This window comes from Parasteatoda tepidariorum, chromosome X1 (genome assembly GCF_043381705.1).
Source record: "Parasteatoda tepidariorum isolate YZ-2023 chromosome X1, CAS_Ptep_4.0, whole genome shotgun sequence".
NCBI classification, from domain to species: Eukaryota; Metazoa; Arthropoda; class Arachnida; order Araneae; family Theridiidae; genus Parasteatoda; species Parasteatoda tepidariorum.
The window spans coordinates 17715166-17741474 of NC_092214.1; the positions used below are offsets into that span (position 1 = coordinate 17715166).

Below are 26309 nucleotides of genomic sequence, written 5' to 3' on the forward strand. Positions count from 1 at the left end.
AAATCTTGAGTTTCATTTTAAAATGGAAGTTAGTTCTAGTGTAAAATTGAAAATTCTTTCATCCATGCAGTTTTTTCGTGCTACCAAGTGATTTCGTGACCTGGTGTCTCGATTGCTTTTCGAGGAGCCATAACGGCATTTCAATCCAACGAACCGGTGTTTAAACAAAGAGAACTAAGTAAGTTCTACTGAGCCCCCGAATAGCCGACCCCTGGGGATCTACCAAAGCTGAGGATGAAATGCGCGTAATCTCGAAGTGCACCCTGGGGCAAGAATCAGGCATCGAATGTTGACAAGTGGTTTCATCAAGGCATTCGGGAAACAAGTAGAAATAAATTTAATTTACTAGGTAAATAAGGAATGAAGACCGCTCTCCCAATTAATTGGCCCTGCGCTATAGATTCAGCTATATTTCCCCAAGTGACTTCACTGACTCTGCTGGAAAATCTGATCTTTGTTATGATGAGGGATATGCACTTAGAAAGTGATTGAAACACGATAATAATATAAATTTCTAACGGATTGCCTTGTCTAAATTGGAAGCCAAGTGGCGGTTGATTGCTATTGAGTTTTAAATGCGATCAACAATCGGCAATTGTAACTGGAATTTGGTGCTGGTTTGAACATCTATAAGCAATCGTCTATTAACATTTTTGACATTATTATTACAAACTAGAATGACAAACGGAAATTTGGTGCAGTGCAATATTTAAGTAGTGATGATTAATAGGTAGTGCAACTGGAATTCGATGGTGGTTTGGACATGCATCAGCAATCAATCGTCTATTAACATTTTTGACATTATTATTATTATAAAATAGAATGACAAATGGAAATTTGGTGTAGTGTAATATTTAAGTAGTAGTGATTAATAGGTAGTGTAGCTGAAATTCGATGGTGGTTTGGACATGCATCAGCAATCGTCTATTAACATTTTTGACATTATTATTATTATTAACTAGAATGACAAATGGAAATTTGGTGTACTGTAATATTTAAGTAGTAGTGATTAATAGGTAGTGTAACTGGAATTCGATGGTGGTTTGGGCGTGTATGAGCAATCATCTATTAACATTTTTGACATTATTATTACAAACTAGAATGACAAATGGAAATTTGGTGTAGTGTAATATTTAAGTAGTAGTGATTAATTGGTAGTGTAACTGGAATTCGGTGGTGGTTTGGAGATGTATCAATAATCGTCGGTTAACATTTTTGACATTATTATTGCAAACAAGTTTCAAAAATGTAAATTTGGTGTAGAGTAAAATTTTTTAAAATAATTTTTATTTTATAATATTATTCGAAACTAATATGATTACCTACTGATTTTTAAAAATTTTATTTCCATTTCTCAAGGTTACACTACAGTTGCACTTAATGTTTATTAAGGACGGCCTGAGACTCATCGTTAGTAATAATCAGAACTGGTATCCAAAAATTGAAAAACAAAAATGACGGCAGGTAGAAATTACCCTGTTTCTTCAACTGGCTCCTGGACGAAGAGTAATTCGGCCTTAACTATGGCAGGAAATGACAAATAAGATAAATGGATTTAAATATGAGTTCGATATTGAAAAGAGACTTCCTAAATTACTATTATATTACTGTCGATCAATAGCTTATTCTCATAGCGTAATGGATATAATTTATGAATCAAAAATCAAAACAAAATCGCTTTCCTGAATTCTTTTTAAATGAAATTAACCCGGATTTGAGTTAAGTGAAAAATGCTTAACCCAATGAAAATTTGACTCTCAGACCTACCACTGAAAACATTTAATATCAGCTTAGAGGTCATAGTATGACTTGGAAGAGTAGTATACAAATAAATCAACAATAGCCGAGATTCGAATCTGTTTTCCGATTACTTTCGAACGAAAACTATACTTCCTGAAACATACTTCTCTCTTCTTTTTCTTCTTTTGTGAGTGCGATGCATTTAAATTTACATGCAATTCTTCCACGCAAAAAGAGAAATCAATTGGTAGTTGGTTACAAATCTCAACTATCAGTCATGTTATACTTATATCAAAACCTGCACGAACAATGGGTTATTAGTGATATCCGGCGGTAATTTTGACACATAATTAAAATAATCAATTCAAAATACATTATAGTTCAATAGTACAAAGTTGAAGCAGTTTTGCCATAAATGCTATCATAAACCTTATTTATATAACATAACTTTTAAACTAATTTCAATGATATATTTTTTAAATTAGAATAGTTTTCCGAAAAATAAAATTTGAAATTTGGAAAAAGACCCAACTAATTTCGGGTGTTTTTCAAAAGTTCAGTCATTTAGTCATAGTTCCTAGCATTAGTTGATTTTGTTTCAAACCCTTCGGATATCTGCTAATTATTTTTAAACGCATCTAAATAAGTATGTTTTACATTTAATTTTAAATAAAGTAAAGTCTACTGATGTTATAATACTTTTGAAAGAAATCAACACTTTAATATATAAAACAATACTTTACTATAGTGTTGAATTTCTTACACTTTGTATTTGTGTTTCCAACTCACTGTTATTTTAGTCTAATTACAACGGCAGTTGAATTAATACCTGCCAGATGTCTTGGATATCGAGTTTCTAACATGAATGAATTTTTAAATATTTATTTTCTTACTAAAATTCAAATCTAATTTTGAATCATTTTCGTATATTTAAAATAGTTCTTCAGCAACTTGTGTGGTTTAGGAAATATAATGCTTAATTCTGACACAATAATCTTGAATGATGGGCGAATAATGAGTTTCGTGGTTTCCCTCTTTATGTTAGGGAAAAGATTCTTCCACGAAAGTGAGACTTTTGCATTAGACCAACACGTCCTGTTACTTGAATTAGAAGTTCTCTTGTTTGTTGGCTCAAAATTACAAGGATATGGAGGTAAACGTAGCTACCTTAAATCCATTTATATCGATAGGCTATTCATTGGTAAAATCCAATATCCATCTTTAAGTTTTAACATAAATAAAACAGTAAATCTCAATAGCTCGAACTTGAATTATTCGAACTAGAATGTAGTTCCCTTAAATCCATTTATACGGATAGGTTACTTCTAAACAATGATGATAAAAAAGAGCATTCCTTATTTCGTCAATGATGTATCATTTCTTCAATGATGTAAGAGTTATTGGAAGAATGCAGCCCTAGAATTATTGGAACTAAGAGCGTTGCTGCCTCAACTCCACTTTTGCAGGTAGGCTATTCATCGATAGTGATAAAATTAGAAAAAAAAATTCATTAATACTTCAATAGCCAGAAATAGAATAATTCCTTTCAAAATTATTCCAATTTCTTTTTTTTTTAAACAAAAATAGATATAGAAAAATGACACGTTTTCTTACTCATAACTTTTTTCCGCGTTCGGGATCACTACTTTGCATCTTAGAGCTGAGTTCATATGATAATGATACATTTAATTACAATATAAGTAAAATATGACGACCGAACTGTGTAGCTGTCAAGGAGCTGATTTCTCATCAGAAAGATCCTGGGTTCAAATCACGTACAAGGCATGGCTGCTCATTCATTCTCTGTACTATCTGTCCTTACTGGGCGAGCAACGTATACCCACCTAATATGGTGCCCCTGAAAGAGTCGCCAATAAAATCTGAATGACGACAGTCATCGGAAAAAAAAAGTTAATTTTATTCGAAATTGTGTCATTTTTTTCTATTTTGAAAGTTATTTCAAACTACTTTCTTTTCTTTCTTCTGATCGATTTAATTGCACGTATACAAAATAAAAAGTTCACGCACTATTGCATCGAAATTCTGGTCATTAAATAATAACATACAATTGTCGGCAATCGCGTTCAATCACTGAGTTATAGTAAAAAATTTGAAAAATGCTTCTGATAAATAGTTACACAAAATTCAATTAAAAGCTGACGTTGTCTTTCTCTTCATCGCAACTTTTATAAATTCTAGGCCTCATAAGCAACGAGCTTTTAAGGTTTTGAAAGGGTTTACATACCTTCTAAAGGATGAAACTTTTGGTCCTTTTATACATTCAAATAATTTTACACACTTACGTTGGTTTCACACTCTGTTGAACATGCTTGTTATTTATTTTTTTGCGAAAGTAAACCTATTTATTTGGATTACGCTTTTACTATTTAAATTGCAGTTGTTTTATGAACCAAACAGATACGTGAAAACAGATTTATCAAAATATAAAAAAATATCTTATCAAAAGGGCAATACTTTATTCTTCGTCTTTCGTGGCATTCATTTTTTTAAAAAAAAACTGAAAATAAAAAATAAATAAGGAACGGCGTCCCCTTAAATTCCATCAAAAAATATATTTCTCAAATATTGTTCTTAGAAATGTTTTCCGAACATTCAATACCTCTTCTCAGCAAATTAAGAACTGGGTATTTCACTTCTGGAGATATACTTTACCACAAATCTCTGGCAAAACCAACGATTAAACATCGATACTACTCTAACCATCTCTCTACCGCAGAAAGTAAAGCGTTGTGATAAGGCCTTTGAGTGATCCCAGGGTCCATTACTTTTGTAACGTATTATTCATAAATGAGAAGTCATTCAATTATCTGATGGTTGTTCCTGTAAGTCCTATCTAATGCTCTTGACAAACGGTTTTCCTCTTAATTATGAATTGTATTGACTCGCCTTAACACGTAGAGAGATAGAATTGGATTTTGTTAGTCGAGTAACTGGAGGCTGGTCAAAGTGCCATCCTTTGGGATTGGGAGTAGAGAGGCTGAGGAAATCGCCGGATTAATTTGGGAAAGATAACATTACACTCTCGGGAGAAGCTGGGCTCGGGTTTTTTTTTTTCTTTTTAGAAGAAAAGAGAGTAGTGACTAGTGAAAACCCCAAAGCATGCTTTTGAACACTTGTCTTTAATAGCGTTATTAAATATGTAGTTGAAGAAAAACCTCTTTTTATCCAAGTACATACTCGTGTTTGAGAATCATTTCTGATTAAAACGGTAGAGACTGGCTATATATATATATATATATATATANTGCTTCCTAGTGGAATTATTTAAACAAATATTTTCTTAAGAAGAAACTGAATGGAAAACATTATAACATTCTGAACCTCCAACTTAAATCTAAGTTACTTAGTTTGCCTTCCCTCAAAAAAAAAATAATTAGTCATAAATATAATTTGAGGAAAGATAATTTTAAGATAAAAGAATGGTTATCTCTGCTGGTTTTAATATCAGAGATACTTTTAATAATATAAAAAATTATAATTTAATATTACGACTCATTAACTTTTAAAAGAACTAAACACACAAAGCCCTCATTTAATTACGAAACATCTGGTTTTGATTTCCTACTAGGATGAGTTGTATGATGTTAATAAAACGAGATAAAATTGCGTGCAATGTAACTAAATATTGTTCTTACTTCCATTTAATTAATATTTTTTGGTACATAGCAAATTTATTACTTGTCAAGCTGTAAATATATATACTTCTCACAAAAAATTTTAATATATTTGTTTTTTTAACTACATGGAAATGCGTAGTTTTCAAATAAAAAAATACTATATTCTACTATTAAAATTCAATAAAAATCAAATAAAATGTAGATCTATTGCATATATATATATATATATATATGCCCGAAATTGTTGCAATTCGAAAACTATTAAATTATATTAGACTTTCTTCTACACCTAAATATTTTGAAAATGATTTCAATTATTTTTTAGTAATTATTTTTATTTAATATATTCAGTAATTTTAATTCTGTTTCAATTTCCCAAACGTTTGATACCATGTTTACTTACTGTGCACACTTAAAAAAGTTGATTTTATTTATGACATTTTTTTTTTACTTTTACAAATGAACCGAAACAAATTTTATTTGGCAGAGTGTCTTTATTATACAAGAAACAGCTCTCATGTTTTTTATTTCTTTTTAAAAAAAAAGTTCGATATTTCACCTGTTAATAAATTGAATTCTCTGATCTTAAAGTTTCAATTGTTAATAAGAAAAAAAAGTAAATAAAAAAATAAAAAAAGGTTAGGATATTTATTAACTTAACTAAACGAATTCTTTAACTTTAAGTTAAGAAACATCACTTATGTGTACAAAATCAGAATACTCTACTAAAATCGTTCCATGTACTAAAAAATGCTAATTAATTCATTCAATTTACACTAACTATGTTTGAGTATCTACCTTCGTTTCTCAATCTAATTTTTAATTAAGTTGTTTCTTACACTCATTTCGGCATTGTCTTCCAAAATAGCTATCTGAAGCTAATTTTTTTTTCATTTCTCAAATGCAGTAAAAGTTTTAACGTCAAAAGGGACAACTTAATCTTAAAGGATTTAAACGAGCTCTATTATGGTTACTTCAGTTAGGGTTTGTTCTTTAGAAAAATTGTTCAATATAGCACATTCATAATACGATTTATTTGCAACTACGTTTACAAAAGCACAATGATACAAGAGCGCAGAGAATGACGATTGTGAATCCGATGTAGTAAAATATTGTTAATTAGCCTGCTATAGCTATATAAACATTACTTCATTTTTTTTAACCCCTCGTTAACTTTTGCTAGTAACAACATTTATGTAAACTAAACTGTTCAGCGTTTTTATATATATATATATTTCTTAAAAGTTATTTGCAGAATGTCGCGCAAAACATAAGTGTAAAAATAGCTTTCCATTGGTTATAAAAAGTTAAAGAAGCTGGTGGGAAATATTATAACAAATTTTGTATTAGTTTAATATTTAACAAACTTGAGCTGCGAAACTTTTATTTTTTGGGTATAAATGTTTTAATAAAGGTTATAGTACAAAAAATGAGGCATACAAGTTGGTTGTGCTATAAATTTTACAGTCGAATTTAAACATTTTTTTCTTCTTTTTTCAATGAAATAGCAAAAATACAAATTTGCACCGCTTAATCGTTTTTTTCTAATGAATGTTTTAAACAGCGGTGATTATTTAAAATTTATTTTTTTCAAAAGAATCTTTTAGAATTTGTACTTGAAAATAATTTAAGCCACCTTTATTATTTTTAGAGAATGGAATGCAAAATTAAAAATAATAAAGTTAGGTATAAAAATATAATCTCCCTTGCAAAGATATGCAAATGTTTATTCACTCATTGAATTCCAAATTCTTAATTTCAATATGAATACGATGAGAAAAATATCAAACTATTAGGTCGAATATTATTTTAGTACAAAATGACATATATTGCTGTAGTGTTGCCATCTATGAGATAAATGCTGAACTATGCAGTTAGTTATTTTGCAAAATAAATCTCAGAGGAATGGTTCTTTATTAAAAAATTAATCCCATTTATTAAATTAGAATGATGATTAAAATTTTTAAAATCTGTTAATTGTAGAAAATAATTAATCACTATAACAAATCTATAAAAATTGCAAATATTTTATAACAGTAATTTAAATGTTATGTTATAAGGTATCAAATGGTAATGCAAAATTTAATTATTATTGGACTACGTTTTTGTGATATCTACTGCATATTCAGAAGTCGATAAACTAAATTGCCCAACTTACCGGATTGATCCAGTCAAGACCACGCGTTTTTCCTACACCTTCTCCAGAAATAAAGGAGAAAAAAATTCTTCACGAAAGTCCGTATTTATCTTACGATAGTCTGAAAAGGTTTAAAAAGGGCCTTTGTCCCTCGAAAAAAAAAAGCTCGCATTTGCTCTGCACGATTTCAATAAAGGTGTAAAGTAGGTAGAGAGAATCAGTTTAAAATCAAAGGAGCTACTTTTTTCAGCAATTAGATAGGATTCGTTTCCAGGGCTAATGATCAGAATTTGATTACATTTATATTTGTAAACTTTTAAGGAAATTTTTTAGATTTTTCAAAAATAATTTTGAGTATTTCAGATCTTTATTCTTACAACTTGCGCACATTTTAACAGGGTTACATATTTAATGAGCGGTAGTTCGCAAATATTCCTCTATAAAAATCAAATAATTCGAAATTATGCCAAATTTTAAAAAAGCACACACGTTTCATGTTATGCCTAACGAATCAATGTGCAGAAACCATTTTGACACGACGATTGTTGTATTTAAACTCTGGACTAAATGTTTAATTACAAGTAACTTTTTTTTATACTTAACCTATATTCATTTTTTTTTTTTTTTTAATGTTTCGATGAGATTTTTAGGAATTTTCAAAAATTTCCTTTTCCCCATGTTTGTTAAATGTGTACACTGAATGCATAGTGAATAATAGTTAAAAAGTAACAAAGAAAATTAAAAATAAGGCTTAAAACTCTAATTTAAAATGAACTGAAAACAAAATTGATGGTCAGGGGCTCTTTGTCAGATAAGGCTATTACTTTCAAGAGTGTTTAGTTATTTGGAATGAATCCTCACTTAAAAAGCATTCTAAATCTCAATTTATTTAAATTATGTGTGGTCGCGTAAAATAATGTATTATAAAGCAAATACTGAATGGTGTATCGTATAAAAATGTGCCCCAACATATGGACATTTCTATGATGAGGCTTCTTAACTTAATTTAGAATGTAAAGCACTGAAAATGCTAAACATTTTTAAAATTTAAATTTTTTTTATTTTTTCAAAACTTCAAAAAATAAAACCAATGTATCAAAAAAATATTTTTTTTTTTAAATTTTCTAAATAATATCTGATCAGTGATCCACATGGAAGCAATGTATAAGATCATCTCTATAACAATAATGTAAGAGAAAGCCTGCAAAATAAACAAAAATAACACACAATTTTGAGTCCTTTAAATAACTTCAGTAATCACAGATCTTTTTAGGTATACTAGTCAAATTAAAACAGACTATAAACTTACAATACTCACAGAATTATTTAACTTTTACATCAGGCATATTTATGAGTTCAGCAACTCAAAAACAACTTTTGTAAGAAAAAGTCTTTTTTTAACTATTATTCAATGGAACTTTTTAGGCCATCTAGGCTTCTTATATTTCTCCACTGACCTTCTCACACACGCATTCCTGGTTACATCATTTCAATGCCATTGGAATCACAAATTGCACCATGTATATGGTCAATTTAGTTTTGCATCTCATCTGGACATTTTGTACACTCTTTTGTGATTGAATAATGTGCTGGATATAGTCATAATATTTTCAGCAGCAATTAGTTTTATATATTATTTTTGCATTGTGCTAAAAAAGAAGTTTATAAATATGAGTTCATCTTATTCCTATGAATTACATATTTTGTTTATGTACATTAATGTGTGTTTGCATAAAATTAAGTTTTTAAGAGCTTTCACGAATTATTATAGCTCAAAATATTTCTTAAATCTGACCATCACACTTTAATGAGGATCTTAAAAAACAAAAGTAGGGTAAAAAAAATTTATTTGCTCGGTGTAATTTACTTTATTTTCGGTAACTTAATGCGTGAAAAAATATTGATTTTTATCTTAAATCATATTCATAACAGCTCATTCAAATTTATAATAATAAAATACGCAAGTAACAATTATTTGAGTTTAAAAAAGAACACAAATCAAAGAGTTATTTTTAAAAATATTTATTGTGATGATTAAAGAATGGTTAAAATAAATTACAGAATATACAAGAAAATCAAAGCAATTATCATTCAAACTATATTTATTACCTATATACAGTGGAACCTATAAAAGTGACCACCTGGGTAAAGTGAAAATCTGAGTAAGGTGACCATTTTCTGCAAGTTTTATTTAAAGAGTCCTTTTTAAAGACTCTTCATAAAGTGACCACCTCTATATAGTGACCATTTGACTTGGTCCCGAGGGTGGTCAATTTAGACAGGTTCCACTGTACTACAAAATTCCTCTAACATATATCGGCGTTGAATAAGGACCATTGTTATTCCAATAATCTATTGCTTTAACTCTATAAAACCCTTTGATGAAGCAACTTTTATCTGAAATTATTACATAAAAACAATTAAAATTAAAACATACATTTATTAAAATTTTTTATTTTACAGATTAGAGAAGGGGTGCATCATCTGCACCCAGCGAGCCACATGCGGCCCGAGGCAATCTAAACAAAATAAAAATAAAAATAATGACATTTTTTTGAAAAATAAAAAAAGTTGGGAAATTTGAAATTGCGCTTTTAAGTTTTTGTCCCACCCTATCTCAATCAATGTGGTTTTTCGATCGCTTTTATTCGATGGTTAACGCTACGGATTTAAGCATAGTTTTGAAAATCTCAATATTTCTAATACGATATTATTACGATACACGAATCTCGAGTTTTAGTTTTCACTTGTGAAGCTCTTCGTGTGTGCCGATTTCATCGTAAATCCAATGCCTTTTCGGTAGTTATTGCTACAAATTTTCCCTTAGTTTCAGAAACGCGATTCTTTTTTAATGTTTTAACGTCATGAAGCGCTTTATTTGCGCAAACTTCATCGCAAATCTTGATTTTTTGATAATATTTTTTGGCAGCTATTGCAACTCGTTTCCGTGTGGTTTTTAAAATTTCGATATTTTTAGCACGATATTATTACGGAATCGCTCATTTAAATAAGCACTTATTGACGTGGTTTATTTGTGCCGATTTTATCGCATATCAAATTATTTTTCGATTGTTATTATTGCTACGCACATCTACAAAGCTTTGAAATTCTCGATATTTTTTATTCACTATTGCGACACTTTAATTTCGAATCTCGCATTTAAGTATATCAGCTTTTGACGTGCTTTATTTCTGCCAATTTCATCGTAAATATAAAGGAATTTTGATAGTTTTTTCGGTAGTTATTACTACGCTTTTCCCCGTGATTGAAAAAATCCTGATATTTTTTGTACTATAGTTTCAAGTCACGCGAGTTTCCAATCGAGCATTAAAATAATCACTTTTTACGTACTCTATTATGCCGATTTTAGCATAAAAATATAAGTTTTTTCGAACATTTTTTTTGTACGATATTGCTGCATTTTTACTTGTGATTTAGAATATCTGGATATTTTAACAATATTACAACTCGAGAAATTCGATTCTGATTTAAATTTTTTATGTAACTTAAAAATTAATTGCGTATCTTAGCAAAACCGAAACCTTCCCAGAGAGAATAAAAAAACCGAGATGTGTAAATTTATATTAAAAGCAGAAAAATAATTAAATACACGTGCATATTTCTTTAATCCGATGAACACGGGCAAGCTTAACAGCACATACCCAACGTATTATTCGTATTTACCCACTTTAAAAATCATACGTTTTGATTCTTTCCCCAATTTAAGTCACACATCTTAATTCTTGTTCAAGCGATCTAAAAATCATGCATCGCATTTCGCATTAACATTAACGAGATTTAAAATCACATATCACGATTCGAATTCTGGCGTTTAAGAAATCATACGTTGTTACTCTTGCAATTCAAAAATCGTACACCGCGATTTATATTCACACGATTCAAAAATCACATATCGTGATTCATATTCACGTGATTTAAAAATACGTTATTAGTCTTCATCTCACAATTAAAAAAATCACACATCTCGACTCGTATTCACGCGATTTAAAAATCACGCATCGAATTTTTTAGTCACGCAATTTAAAAATCACACACAGCAATTCGTATTCAAGCGATTTAAAAATAACACACCGTTCTTCTTAGTCACGCGATTTAATAATCAGGGAAGGAAGAGCACCATCTAGGATAAATTCCCAAACTGATTAAGTTATTTACAATAAGTTAAATATTGCCCACAACAACAGCTTCTGTCGAAATATTACATCCCAGAATAAATTTGGCATGTTCAAAATCAAGGAGCAGTCTTTAAACAAAATCATTACATTTTCATTTAATGGCCCGAAAATGCTATCACATGATAAAGTAGATTAAATTATTACAAATATTTGAAAATTTTCTTTTTTTTTCTATTTACATGGATCATTTTACATAATTTATGATTATATGCTGGGAAATGATTTATGTATCATTAAATATTAACTACAAAAAGAAAACAAAATGTAATCAAGATAAGTATCTTAAAGTCAATTTTAATTAATTGTTAATATATATGCATATTAATTGTAAATAGCGTCATGCTAAAGAAGTATTGGTCATAAAGAGTTGCAAACAAGTATCTTAAGAGTTTTTTATTATCAAGGAAAATAGTTCGTTCAAAATTAATATTTTCTTTTCTTTCCTCTCCTCTTACAATTTATTTAAAATAAATGTTATAAATGTGAAGTATACTTCCTGCTAAATGCTGAATCTTATTTTGCATTGTAATGGTTTTGTCTTAATTATAATCATTTTTAAAACTATAAACTTTCTTTAAATCAAATTATTTTAACTTGCATTTATTTTAATATCAAGAATATTTATTTTTTTAAAAATTTAATTCTATGAACACATTTTTTAACGTTAAAATTTAAGTTTAAATGGAATTTTGTATTATGTAATGTGATAAAAAAAAACATGGATTTTCCCTTTAAGTGTGATAAATTAATTTTGATTTTCTGATTCTGTTTTTTTTTAATCTAAGTAATCAGTTTTGAAGTTTATAATTTTAAACATTTAAAAATATTTAATTTTATGAAAACATATTACAAGGTTAATTGATAAAAAGAATTTAGTGCCTAGAACAATGATGTATATATAACAATTACTACCGACAATTGTTGTCAACATGTCTGTCTAAATACTTTGGCATGCAGCCCTTCATCAGTCTGTCTGCTGTGCATGTTGCCCTTCACTCTAAAAGGTTGTGAACCCCTAGATTAGAGGTGCAAAAACATTTTTAGCGGAGAGTCAAATTAAGCTCTCAGAGGAAAAGTGCAATTTGTTGATTTTTTTGGGGTTACTTCAACTGGCATTATGGTCATGTACTAGTTACTCATCAGAGAAAGATTTAAAATTATGAAAGGAGAAGATATTTTTATATTTCAAAAGTTGATTACCATCTTTTTCTATGAGTGGTATTGTTAGACCATTAAAGTTTTTTTTTTTTTTTTTTTTTTTTTTTTTTTTTTTTTTTTTTTTTTTTACTTTTGCATTATCTTGTTTTTCCCCCAGCTGAAAATGGTTATTTAAGTAAATAACTGAATCACGTAAAAACCAAAATTTTTAAAACTCAAAAAAACATACAAAATTAATACATTATGCATATTTTCTTTTAACATTATATAAGTATGTTATAATGTGCAAATGTATTATCAACCAGTGACTAATTAAGTAATCAGAAACACAAACCAATAAACTAGTCGATGATTTTACACAAACAAGTGCAACATAAATTTTGCATAGAATTTTTTTTCTACTTTTATTTATAAGACACAGGCATAAATTAACCTATGTTTTTAAAAAGTGAAATTTAAATTATAATAATATTTCATTTTATCTAATGATAGTCTGCATCAGAATTTTTGCACGAAGAGAAATATTTTTGAAAGCAAGTGTGATATTCGAAAAACATTTTCCCAAAAGCTTAAAAAATATATACATTAAAAAATAAGTAAAACTGCTGGAAAATGAAATAGTCAGGTAACAAAATTACTCAAACCACATAATAAAAACTGATTTCATAAAAAAATCAGCCTCATTTAATAAATTGTAGAGCAACTAATCTTGCATTTGCATGCCTTTATACAGGTCTCTAGATAGACCCGGTACATAATGCTTCATAGATCTTACATTTTCCAAATTTGTGCTTAATTTATATGTTGAATTCATATATGAGAAATCTGAGGCTGCCACTCAACATATTTTGCATTAACATAAAAATCCAAAAATAAAATTTTTATTTTGAAAAGAAAAAATTAACATTTATATTTAAGCTAAAAAAATTCTTTATCTATTAGAGAAATTCAACGAAAATATTTCAAAGAAAGTTTTCATTAACTCTTTTGAAACTATAAATTGATACTTCTAAATTTTTGAATATTATAGTTTGTGTATTTTTACAAATTTATTGAAATATCGATACAAAAATAACATTTGCATTTGAAATTTATGCAGTTTTCACATTTTCTTTTACTCAAAGTCAAAACTAAGACCACATATTTCAGATCTTCAAATTCTTATTATAAATACAATGCTATTTATACATTAATTAGTTTAAAACATCTTAATTGAACTGCCCATTGGTCAATTTCTTTCCTCTAACTTCTTGTTGCAACTTGATTTTGTTACAGTTTTCTTCATTCTCGGTCTTGGCACCAATGATTATACTTATTTATTAAACTAAAATAACTGCCTGTCATTTGAGCTCATTTATTTTTGTTCTATACATTGTTTTGACATTATTTACTTACATTTTGGATATTAAGGTTAAAGTTATTGGGTATTAGATTATACATTATCTGTATTTTATTTAAATAAAGCATTTTAATATTTACAAATTTTTATCAACTGATTTTATAAAAATACTTACTATTTTTTAAACAAGAATGCCAATAATATGGCATTATAATATTTTTCTTATTTAGCTGATGATAAGGACCATGTTGTAGAAAGCTGTGCTCAACTATATATGTTAAAATACATCTGAAATTGCACAAAATATATTAAAAAAGCAAAACTGGATAAATAAAATTTAAAAAAAAATCTAATCATTTCATACCTATTATAATCATCTGTCCAAGACAATTGCAAAGTAAAATTCCATGTCTGGAGAAATCGAACATTTTGAATCTAATAAAATACAATAATATATCATCTTAAAATATAGTGTTAAGTAAAAAGAGGTAAATTTAAAAGGATATCATAAAATACCTTACCCTTGATATAGCTTTCTGCGCTCTACAGATGTTGATTAAAATTACACTTGGATTATGCATTTTCAAACCAAGTTGAAGAGGGGTGCCACACTTAATAAAATATGGTCCTTTCATACGTGGTGCCTACATTATGAAAAATATTCTTTTAAGATAAAATTGTCGTACTTTAAAGCAGTGGTTCCCAAACCCCGGGCCACTCAAAGAACAATAAACTACTTTTAATTTCATTTACTGTTGTGCATTTCTCTCAGAAGTGGGCAATTTTCCAAGGACAAGGGGTTAACTCGGCGATTGATACCACAGCAGGTAAATTCCCAATGAAATTTCCAAAATCCTATCTCTGTGAAGCGAGGTTTTCTACAGTGGTAGCAACTAAAACAACAGAATAAACTGGACATAAGCAACATACTTTGGGTGTTCCTGTCGCCTATTACTCCCAAATGGAGTCGTCTTGTTACAAAGAAACAAGCTCAAGTTTCTTATTGATTTAGCATTCTAGTGAGTTGAAATGTTAAATCACTTTATATTCATTTTTCGAGGCAAATGTATTTTATTTTAAAGGAATGCTTAAATGCAATTAAATTAAAATGATTCGATCAAAATAATCTAAATTAAAAATAATCAATGCCCCCTCCTCTCAGTGGGCCATGGTAAACCTATGAAACTTTGACCAGTCTACAGCAATACAAAGGTTTGGGATCACTGCTTTAAAACAAACGAAATATATAAGAGTCATTTCTTTCTACTTTACATCAAATGATATAATTTTCACCCGATCAAATTTTAAAATGTCAATGAAATTTTGTACACAATTTTACAAGGTTTTAAATTGAAAACTTCAATCTCTTTAGCAATTATTTAAAAAGAAAATAAAAATTATAAGAAGAGATTTTAGAAATTATTAAAAAATAAAAGAAGTAGCAGATTTAAAGAGAAAATCGTGTGAGTAAACCCTAAGTAACAATAAGATTTAGTAACAATAAGATTTGTATTATTTTGTAACAAAGAAATTTGCCTCTTATTTCTTCGAAAGCTTTGAACTTGAGAAGCCAAAGCAGTTATTTTGTGAAAAGTTTTGTTTTGTCTGAAAACTTTTTAACTCAACTCATAGTGATAAATAACCCTCTGGCACTTTGTAAATGGATGCATTTATAGGCATGTTTTTACCTTATACTATTTTCCACCACAATGAAAAGGAATTGGTTTAACAACAGAAAAGCATGTAGGCCAAAACATGACTTTTTTAGTATACACAGCAGTGAAAAAGTTGAAGTTATGTATTTTTTAATTCAATTATATAAGATATATTATCCTTTATTACACAAATTTTTGACAGTTACCGAAAATTGAATTCTAGCCAAACATTCAGTGTTATGTCCAGCTTTAGTCAATACTTGATTTCATATACTTTTATGCTACAATATTTTGATAACTATTTTATCATGTCACATAAATGTTTGCCTTGATAACTGTGATGTTTTCTGCGTGACAGCTATATTTAAAGCAATTTCGTTTCTTACATTATGATTACTTTGGAAGCCTTATTTAAAATATACTGAAAAAAAAAGGCGAAACGCCTGGATGCATATATGCAGAGAGTCGGGTTATACAAGTTAAGATTTAGTTTTGATTTTCTGTTTTATAACAATTCACAGCTAAAGCCGTGTCCAATAGGTATTTTTTTTAAAAAATACAGAGCTCACATGCTTATAAAAATCACAATCATTCTAAAGATATCTATATTTATAGAAAAATTTTATTTTATAAACTGACATATCTACATTTAAGAAAAAAGGTTTTAAAGTTAAAATTTACAAAAAGAAAAAAAATCTACATTAATTACTATATTTCTATTTTAAATGTTTTAATTTAAATTTAGCATTTTGTTCAAATGTAAGCTACGATTTTAAGTAACAAAAGTGTTTTAAGATAATAACGTACTGTAGTTTGATTATGACAATTTGAAAATCACTCTTGTTTGAAAGCTTTTAAACAATTTTGTAACTTTCAGCATTATTTCCAGAGTCAAAATAAATATGAATACATTTTGACACTCAAATCTTGCTGTTAAGTCATGTTGCTAGTCAACAAATCTATTTAAAAATAAATGTAAAATTGTACCTTTAACTTTTATTCTTAGCTGAATTATAATAGTACAGCATGATGTAAATTTTTCTGATATTATGGCCCCACTTTTTTCTTTGTTAAAATAACTAACAGACTTGATATCATTAAGTTAGTATCTTTATGGTTTATCTAATTAAATATGCATAACATTCAATATTTTATTTAGTTTAATTACATTTGAATTACTTTTCAACTCTGTTGTAGCTGCTTCTTTTTTTTCTTAATTGAGAGAGTTAATGACTGAATGATGATCGTTTACATTAAATGGTGATGTGCATTCAAATACTTTCGTTAATCAAAAGCAGTTTTCATTTGGATTCTTTTACATTCCATTTCCCTGTTTCAATCTTTTTTCTTTTAATGTGACCTTTCAATTTCCTCAAAAAGAGTAATTCAATTCCATAGATTTATTCTTTATGTTCCTGAGTGGCATATTGGAATTAATTATATATATGATGCTCTTCTTTAAATCTTAAGAAGAAGAAAAAGCATGTATTATTTTCATTTCTAAAAGATAAACTCCCCAAAAGCTTGATTTTATAAAATGGTGATAATGATTTTCATAAAGGGTGGTTTCAACATGATTTGATATTGTAATAATTCTGCTCTTCCAGATTTAATTTAATTTATTAGAGACAATTACTGTAGTTATTCAATATTTGTATGTATTGCTTTAAAGGTTGATCTTCCAGTATTCAGGATAAAAAAATGCTTAGCAAGAAAACATTGACTCTTTTAATGCTATTAGTTACCTCAGAATCTTTAATGAGAGAAAATTGCTTTAATGATGGATAGATCGGCTTTCCAAGTTTTTTCCATTTAAGATGAGGGTTTGTATTAATGTTGTCCATTTCAAATATTGCAAAAGTAGAATCTGAAATAGAGAAGTTTTTTTTAAAAAGTAGCAATAATATTAGGAAATCAGTCATACATATATTTGGCTAACTTTTGATAACAAAGAAGCAAGGTTTTGACTCCAAATAAGCTTGTTGTTTTATTTTAAATTTTCTTGTTTGACTTCAACATAACTTCATTTAAAAAAATTTAATGAGAATAAAAGGAACTATAAATTTTTCTGAAATTTAATTTTGATACTTAATCTAAGTTACTAATCTGAGTTCAACTTTGAATACATTTTGCACAAAACTTCACCATAATCAGTCAATTTTTCATATTAAGAAACATCGTAATTTTGCCTTTGAATACAAATCATTCACAAAATGCTTATGTAAATGCTGCAGTGGTAGGATTAAAATAAATGATTATTAGTTTTTTATTCATTAGGTAATAAATTTCATGTTTCATATGTAAAAAATACTGTATTTTTTTCGAAAATTAATTTACAGATGGTAGAAATAGAGAGTTAAGATATTGAAAATGCAATGCACAAAACTAAACAAAACAAAATCTTACTTTGTAAGCAAAAGAAATTGAAATGTAGATGAACATCTGTCATTGATTCCTTAGTTTGATTTCCAACAGAATTGTACATGAGAACATTCACAACTCTGCAAAGAAATAAATACAAAACAAATTTAAATAATTATCTAGAAGTAAAGAAAATTTAGTATTGTTACAGTAAAAATATTTATATCAAATATTTAATATCATAACTATTTCTTTACAAAAATAATACAGCAAGCTAATATCATGAGTAAAATCAGTAAATGCTGGAATAAGATAAATTTATTAAAATTTCGAGGTTGTTTGTTGAAAAAGTAGTTACTTAACTACAAAATTTTAATAATTAGAAAAGTTCATACAACAATATAAATGTGCACATAGTTCATACAATATACAAGTTCATACAATGTACAAGTAAGCACATTAAAAAGATGTTTCTTAAAATCCCATTATAAATGCTTCAAAGATTGCTGTTTCTCAGAAAGAAATTAGACTCTTAAATTCTTCTTACATAGTGAATAGTGTTTTTAAAAACTTTAATTTTAACGAGTCATAGTATCATAATTTTGCTAAACAAAATTTTATTAAATTTTTGCAAACAAGCTAAGTTAATGCTTGTTGAAAGTTTGCAGACAGAATTTTATAAATTTTTGGATATAAGCGTATAAATACAAAAAAACTAAATTTTCCACAATTTGATCTAACAATTCAATTAGAGAAAGAAAATTACCAATGAAATACAAAAGAAGGGGCTAATTTCAGGAAGAGGAAGCTACTTTAAATATTTATGTACAGTGAAAACAATTGCAGCAAGCTGTCAAGATTTATAAAATGACTCAGGCACTCTTATTATTCTTATCATAGAAAATAAAAATCAAATTTGAAACAACAAAAAAGGAAAGAAAAATGTTATATGCAAACTATACTATGTAATTAGAGTTAATTAGGGCATACATGCATTTTTTTGGTATCCCAGCAATTTAATTGTAACATTAGGTTATAACAAAACTAAGACCAGTTAATCTCACAAACTTGCTCCTTTGTCCCTTTTGGCTAAACCACTTTGAGCTTTTGCCACTGTGCTTGTCTTTTTACATCTCTAACATTGTTCAGTCTCTAGACACAGCGGTAGCTTTTAGAATTGAAACTATAGTCTGTTCATTTCTGTACTTTCATTTGTGTGTCATTCATGATTTTTTTTCCCTTCAGATAATTTAATGTTAATTGTTATAATACTTTTTAAGAACTTTTAAAAGGAAAATAAAAAATGAATTAACAAAACATGCAAAATTAACAAATTGCAATAACATTTTTGAAAACACAATTATAAAATATTAAGAACCGTATTCTCGAATTTTAACTGAAATTGTAGATTCCTTGCATTTGAGTGTGTTAATAGTGTTTAATGAAATATGCAATTCAAAATTTCTAAGTCAAAATATCATATTAAAATCTCAGAATCATGTTGACTTGATTCGATTTTATTGCTGCCAAATAAAACAAACTGCATTTATTTAATATGTATAGATATTAATATGTACATATACATAAATATATAGTTACAGATCGGAATTTGAAAAAAATTCATCCTAGTTAATGTTATACTGTCTTACATGCATCAAAAACTAGCTTCATCACATCATATTTTTTTAAAATGCAATTTTAAAAAAAAACGGTTTCTAAAATATAAGTTTTAAAAATATTAGAAAAATAACTATTTTTGCAGCAAACAATTATTTGAAAGTATGCGATTTTGGGACCATATCATCAATTTTATACATCTGTTTTTGTTACATTTTTACCATTGTTTTCTTAATTTTCTATGTAAAAACACATGCTACAGCCATGGTAGCATTCATACAGCATATTCTAAATGCACATGTGAATATTTGGAAACTACATTTAAGACAAACTGCTTGTGCATGCACTTAACACGTTGATATGTGATCACATGTAGTGAGAATGCTCGAGTAGAAAAAAGGATAATGGTAAGGGAAGGAATAATTGTTTCATTGATGGAATTTTGTGAAATTTTCAAATTTTAAATTTGTGAAAATGTTGTCAGAATATTAAGTTTTGAATTTGCGAAAGTCTGTGAATCAACAGCTTTAAAATTCATGAATTAACCCAGAAAATATCACTGTGTGTAATTTTAGACACAAATACTTCTCAGAAATAACATGAAAAAATTAAATTTGCAATTGTATCTTAGAATACATTTATTGAATCAAGAAAATAAAGACAAAAGCAATATATATTTCTTAGGATAAAAAATGAAAAGATTTTGCATTGAAATTAAATTAAGTGTTATGGTAAAACTATATAAAAGATTAAGTTAAATACATATGAGTAAAAATAAACCAATGAGTCATATTTTAAGTCACAACTAAAATAAAATTATTATAAAGAGAGGCTACTAGTACATTTAGCAATTTTCAAACCAGTTCTAGTGTTAAAATGTAAGTATATTTATTCTGCATAACGCTGGACACATAGAAAAATTTTAATTGCCACTTAGTTGTTAGTATAATATTATAGGTAAAAAGGAGAATCCATATTATTTAGACAAGAGACCCCCAACCCAATCACCTAGAACTTAGTTCCATGTAAAACCGGGTAGCTTTTCCACATATTATTCAATAGAAAAACTAAACATAGAACAAAAATTTTGACACAAATTTGTCTAAATAATGCATCAGTTAAAAGGTTAAACAATGTACAGTTTCAAAAGGTATCAACAAGAAAAAATAACCTTTTATTGTCACACGCAGTAGCAATAACTCCAAATTCAGATGCATTATCAGCCAATTTTTTCCCTGGCAAAGGAATATAAATTATTGAAGTTAATTCTGATTATGAGTATTCTGTAGACAAGATAAAATAGTTAACAAATTTTTATTATTTTTCTTTACGCATTAATAAAATTGAACAATATAAGAAGTAGGTAAACAATGTTTTAAAGAAAGCAAATGTAAGAAAACTGTTGCGTTAATTGTAATTAAAAGTAATTTATCCTCAAAAGCACTCTGTCAAAGGTCATATCTACCTGCTGAAGAGGAGTGATATTGGACCTGTTTAAATTTCAAAATAAATATTTATTTTTGCAAAGATATACTAAGAAAAAGTTATAAGGCTTCATAACAGAATTCCAGACACATCAATAGAAAAGTTTCAAGAATATCAAGAACAGATTAGAGTTTAAAATGGCTATTCTAAGGAGAAAATTATTTTCATGCTAGAAAATAACCTATAATTAAAATTAAAAGAATTCATTTCTTTGATTGTACATGTGTTTGATATGTAAACAGACAAAGGCTATTTATACCAATTCAGAAATGTAATATAAATTACCATTGGTATGCTCCTAAAATTATCAAATATGTATTATTACTTAAAACATTTAGTTTCAAATATAAAACTAATAATAAAGCTGATATTACTGATTGTTGGCTTAAGCTGAGTTAAGAAAATTCAATTATGATATACATCTTGAAATAGCATTGTTTAAAAATAATATTAGGTCAAGGAAAAACTTTGAATTACAACATTACCATTTATGTGTACTTTAGTTGTCAAAACATAAGGACATAGTTTACTAAGAAGGGCAAAGGCAGAGTATACAGGTTTCTTTACAAATTCTACATGCTTTGGAGAAGTATTATTGATTTGAAATCTTGCCAGCAATGTTCTTTGAGTAAATTGATTTGGAAAATAACTCAAAAAAGCATTATCACTACTCATTAACGTTATGAATACTTCTGAGCTCTTTTGAATCAACCAATAAATGTGTTTGAGAGTGATCTAAATAAAGACATAAAATTAAGAGTAAAAGTATAAAGGTTACACAGGTAAAAGTATAATGAACACAAGCCAATAAGGATCACAGAAGAAATTTAATAATGAAAATAAAGAAATTATAGTATTTTGTTTAAAATAAAGAAATATGAAAAAAATAAGATCATCCATATCTTTCAAAAATTAAAATTATTAAGGTGATAAATTAGCAGACTAAAAAAAAATTCACTTATTAATACTGACATAACTTACATAAACATAGTATAATTTTTTGCATAGTTCTACTTCCAAATTTTTTTTTAGCAAAATATAATTTTTAATGCTATCTTTATTTTTCTTTTAAACAACTGTTTTTGTTACCAAATAAACTTTTTACTTTTGAATGCAAAATATGATAATAATAAAAATTTTACATGCTAAAAACTAAAATAAAAAAATTTGAATTGAATAATTAAAAAATGCGTTTTAAACACAACTTGCAGAAGCAGTTCTTTTACCATTGATTTCAATTAACAATTTACAAACAAATCTTGATTGACTTCAGTAACTTTTTCAACTAAAACTTCCCTTTTTATTAAAGATCAGCTTGATTAAATCGATGCATTTTTCTAAGTTTAGTTAAAATTGAAGTCTAAAATTGCAATGAATGAGAAACAAAAGTAGCTCAATAATAATTAGGGATTGCCCAATTATTCTATTGAATTTGAATGTACATTATAGAAGAAGTATTACACAAAAGAAACAACAATATTCTCTCATTAATATCATTTCTCATATTAATTTTTAAAGTTTGGAAAATAACTAAAGAATAACTACAAAATAAACTATCACTCATAGTTTATCAACTGTTTCAGATTTTTACATTATTATTATGACATTAAATGCTAAAATAATAAAATTTTTCTTTTGTTAAAAACAACAATATGAAGATATACTACAGCATAAAATTCTTTAATGATGAAACTATCAGAAAAAAGGATAACTTGTAGCACATTTTTATATATACCTTAACAACCATTGCTGCATAAGTTGTGTCAGCTCTCCACTCCTGCGGGAGAGCCCAGTTCTTCAAAGGGTCTGCCTCACTACAAAATATAAAGCAAGTCAGTTATTATAAACGTTAGTTGTAGCACGAATGAAAACAAATTAAAGAGAATATAATGATACAGTTATTTGGATGAAATGTATCTGATTTCAGCCACATAATAAGTTATAAATAGTAAAAAAAACTGAAGCTATTCTCAAAGAACTACAAGAAATGTTCTACATTTCTGTTGAAGGAACCACTCAAATGGTATCACATTCACGCATGCATGAGTAATTTCTCTTACACGTACTTTCTAAACATTCACCCATGCCTGATGGAAAGAAGTTAGAACGGTTTTTAACATAAGAATGTAATAAGTAAGCCGATAAATAATCAAGACAAAATCATGTTTAATTTTAAACTACTAAATTAATCATTATTGATAACATTTAAATAAGTTTTAATACTTAATGGTTTAACTGAAATTTTTAAAGTTCTTTTGTAAAAATAATAACAAGAAAAGAAATTAAACTAACAAATTGATAACTTTATATAAGGAAATTAAAGAAACATATTAAGGAAAGGAATCAAATAACTTGTGTTATTAGATACTGAAATTTTCTTCTTCTTACATGAGTGAAATGAATTCAGTTTAGATTATTCAAAATAGAAAAGTTAAATCCGATTTGATAACGAGGGAATAAAAACTATTCCTTAAATTGGAAGTATAATAAAAATATTTCAACATTTTGTATTTTTGATTCATATTTTACATCATATTTAAGCAAGTAAATGAAAAAAAAGTATATAAAAGTATAAGTAATATATGATATAATATTTAAAATTTTTTGAACTTAAATGAAATAGCAAATGTCAACTAATTATTAGTTGATTAATAACAATTTGACTTATAAATTGCAAACATTTCAACTACATAAAAAAAGTATATTATATGAGCTTTCATAAGTAAAAATTTAACATTTGTAAATGAAATGATCAAAAAATAATACTCAAAGATATATAATAACTTTTAACAAAAGTAATTTTTTTTCAAAAAAAAATTTCTTATTTCAATTGAACTACTCCATTTTTTACAATAAAGATAGATATAAAACAATAAAATGTTTTAGAAAAGTCTAGAGGCTCAGAAAAATAATTTAAAAATGGTTGTGAAAGAAATTTCTTTTGTTCAATTAAGTTTTACACACCGAAAAAAAAATTTTTTTTTGAAATTTTAAGAATAAAAATTTTGGATCACTAATCGTTGAGTAAGAAGGTATCTAAACTATTACAAACAAAATGCATTATGAAATATGCAACTTTTTTTATCGCGTCTTTAGTTGTACCTAAAGGATTCATTCCTTAAGATAAATGCTTTTGTAAGCAGTAAATGTTTCACTAATGCTTCATCCCAATAATGTTAGAAAAAACGACTGTAACAGCCGCCCCTTTGAGTTTGAGCACAAGCAGAAATTGCATGGTAAACAATGCAAAGATAGAGATACTTATTTTTAAAACAAATTATAACAATATAAGATAAATAAACAAAGAAATGAGTTTGCAAACAATTTAAGTATTTCCTTTAATGATTTATTATCAAATTTTTTTTTAAAAAAATAGCAATTTCTTTTCAAAATTGGAATAGTAATAAAAAAACTTTTACTTTTTATTATTTGTCACTTTAAATATGAAATATTATAATTCTTAGAGTATATATATTGTATTATGAAGACACTTTGAATTTGATTAAATTTATTAAAATATCCTTATTATTAAACTTTGAATAATTTAGAAGAGATCAATTAAACTTTCAGATAAGCTGCATTATTTAATCACAATGAATTTTTGTATGTTGTTCTAATTTCAAAACAGTGAATGTTTTAAAGCTGTTATCATATGCAAAATGAAATTGCAAATTATGTAAATTTACATAAAATTATAAATATTTTCAAAGTTTTATTAATAAAATAAATATAAAATACATTATTTTATTAGATTTTTTGTTACTTCAAATTAGATATAATTGAGAAATGGAAAATAAAGAGAAATAATAAATATAATTTGAAAACCAAAAATGCATCAGACAAATCATTGAATGTTCATCCATCAGTTAACCAATACATGATGAGTAAATTTTATAATTAAAACTATATTGACACTACATATTTGCATATCTTTTTAAAAGAGCATAGGAGCAAGCTTCTTTAAGAAAAATAAAAATTTATTTTGATTACAAATACTACTTTTCTTTTTTAAATTTAACATAACATCTATTTAGCATATTTTGCCATTTTAATGCTGAGCTCAAGCCACCTACAAACAGATGGACACTCACTTTCCTCTAATGTCCTGCTATTATAACGTGTCATAGGTGACCTCCTCTTAAAAAAAATAAATGCTAAAAATATTAATTAAAATTTATCAATAAAAATAAAAATATCAAATTAGTGATATTTTTAACAAAGAATATTGTAACTTCAATATTATCAGAAGTGTGGACATATAATTTAAAAACTAAAAAATAATGATAGAAAAAATAATTACTCATTGTAGAATGGCACATGTGATAAAGAAGGATATGTCTTTCTAATATAATGCATAGTCTCCAATTCTTCATCAAAAATGAAATCTGTACTGCCATTTCCCTGTAAAAACATTTACAACAGAAAATTACAATTTACTTTATTTTAAAGAACAGATATTAGAGTTACTAATTTTATTTCCTTCATTTTTTAAATTAAAACTTCTCCTTTAAAGTAAGATTTTGGATAAATAATTAAAAATAACTATACTCTGACTGCTTTAAAAAAAACATTTGTATTTAATAAAATATTTTTTCAAAAGACTTATACTCTATCTTGAACATAAAAAAAAAAAAGATTGGCATAGGAGGATATTCAACGCAAAAGCATTTATATGCATTCTCAACTCTCAACAGACTTTTATCACTAATACCACACAATGAATGAACTAAATTTGTGAACATTTTCATCTTTACTTTTGCGGAACTGGTTAGTGACAATATGAGACTTTTTTAAGACTGGTGTTCTGGGATGGCTTTCATTTCATGCCTTCCTCTTAAGGGGGAAGGTTGTATATCTTCTCTCTTCCCAGGTATTTTTAACCTACAGGCCATGCTGAGCAAAAAGAAAATGCCTTGCAGAAAACTGTTCCAATGGAGATGCTGAATACAGCTGATATACTTCATCATAATCAATCCTGAACTT

General features: G+C 27.2%; 1 protein-coding gene across 2 annotated transcripts in view; it reads right to left on the bottom strand.

The window, feature by feature from the left end:
- Nucleotides 1–9521: 9521 nt before the first annotated feature.
- LOC107455475 (alpha-L-iduronidase) overlaps nucleotides 9522–26309 on the bottom strand; it is a 32080-nt gene continuing 15292 nt past the window's right edge. Inside the window, exons 7-17 of one of the 2 annotated variants that reach the window (XM_071187339.1) lie at nucleotides 25627–25727; nucleotides 23062–23140; nucleotides 21812–22061; nucleotides 21013–21076; nucleotides 18270–18364; nucleotides 17609–17730; nucleotides 14730–14852; nucleotides 14573–14643; nucleotides 14384–14496; nucleotides 9813–9912; nucleotides 9522–9640 (exon numbers count right to left, since the gene is read on the bottom strand). In XM_071187339.1, coding sequence (XP_071043440.1) covers nucleotides 9625–9640; nucleotides 9813–9912; nucleotides 14384–14496; nucleotides 14573–14643; nucleotides 14730–14852; nucleotides 17609–17730; nucleotides 18270–18364; nucleotides 21013–21076; nucleotides 21812–22061; nucleotides 23062–23140; nucleotides 25627–25727 — 1134 coding nt within the window. In that variant the 3' untranslated portion in view covers nucleotides 9522–9624. Of the gene's footprint in view, nucleotides 9641–9806; nucleotides 9913–14383; nucleotides 14497–14572; nucleotides 14644–14729; nucleotides 14853–17608; nucleotides 17731–18269; nucleotides 18365–21012; nucleotides 21077–21811; nucleotides 22062–23061; nucleotides 23141–25626; nucleotides 25728–26309 lie in introns of both variants that reach the window. The other variant, XM_016073054.4, reaches the window with a different exon arrangement.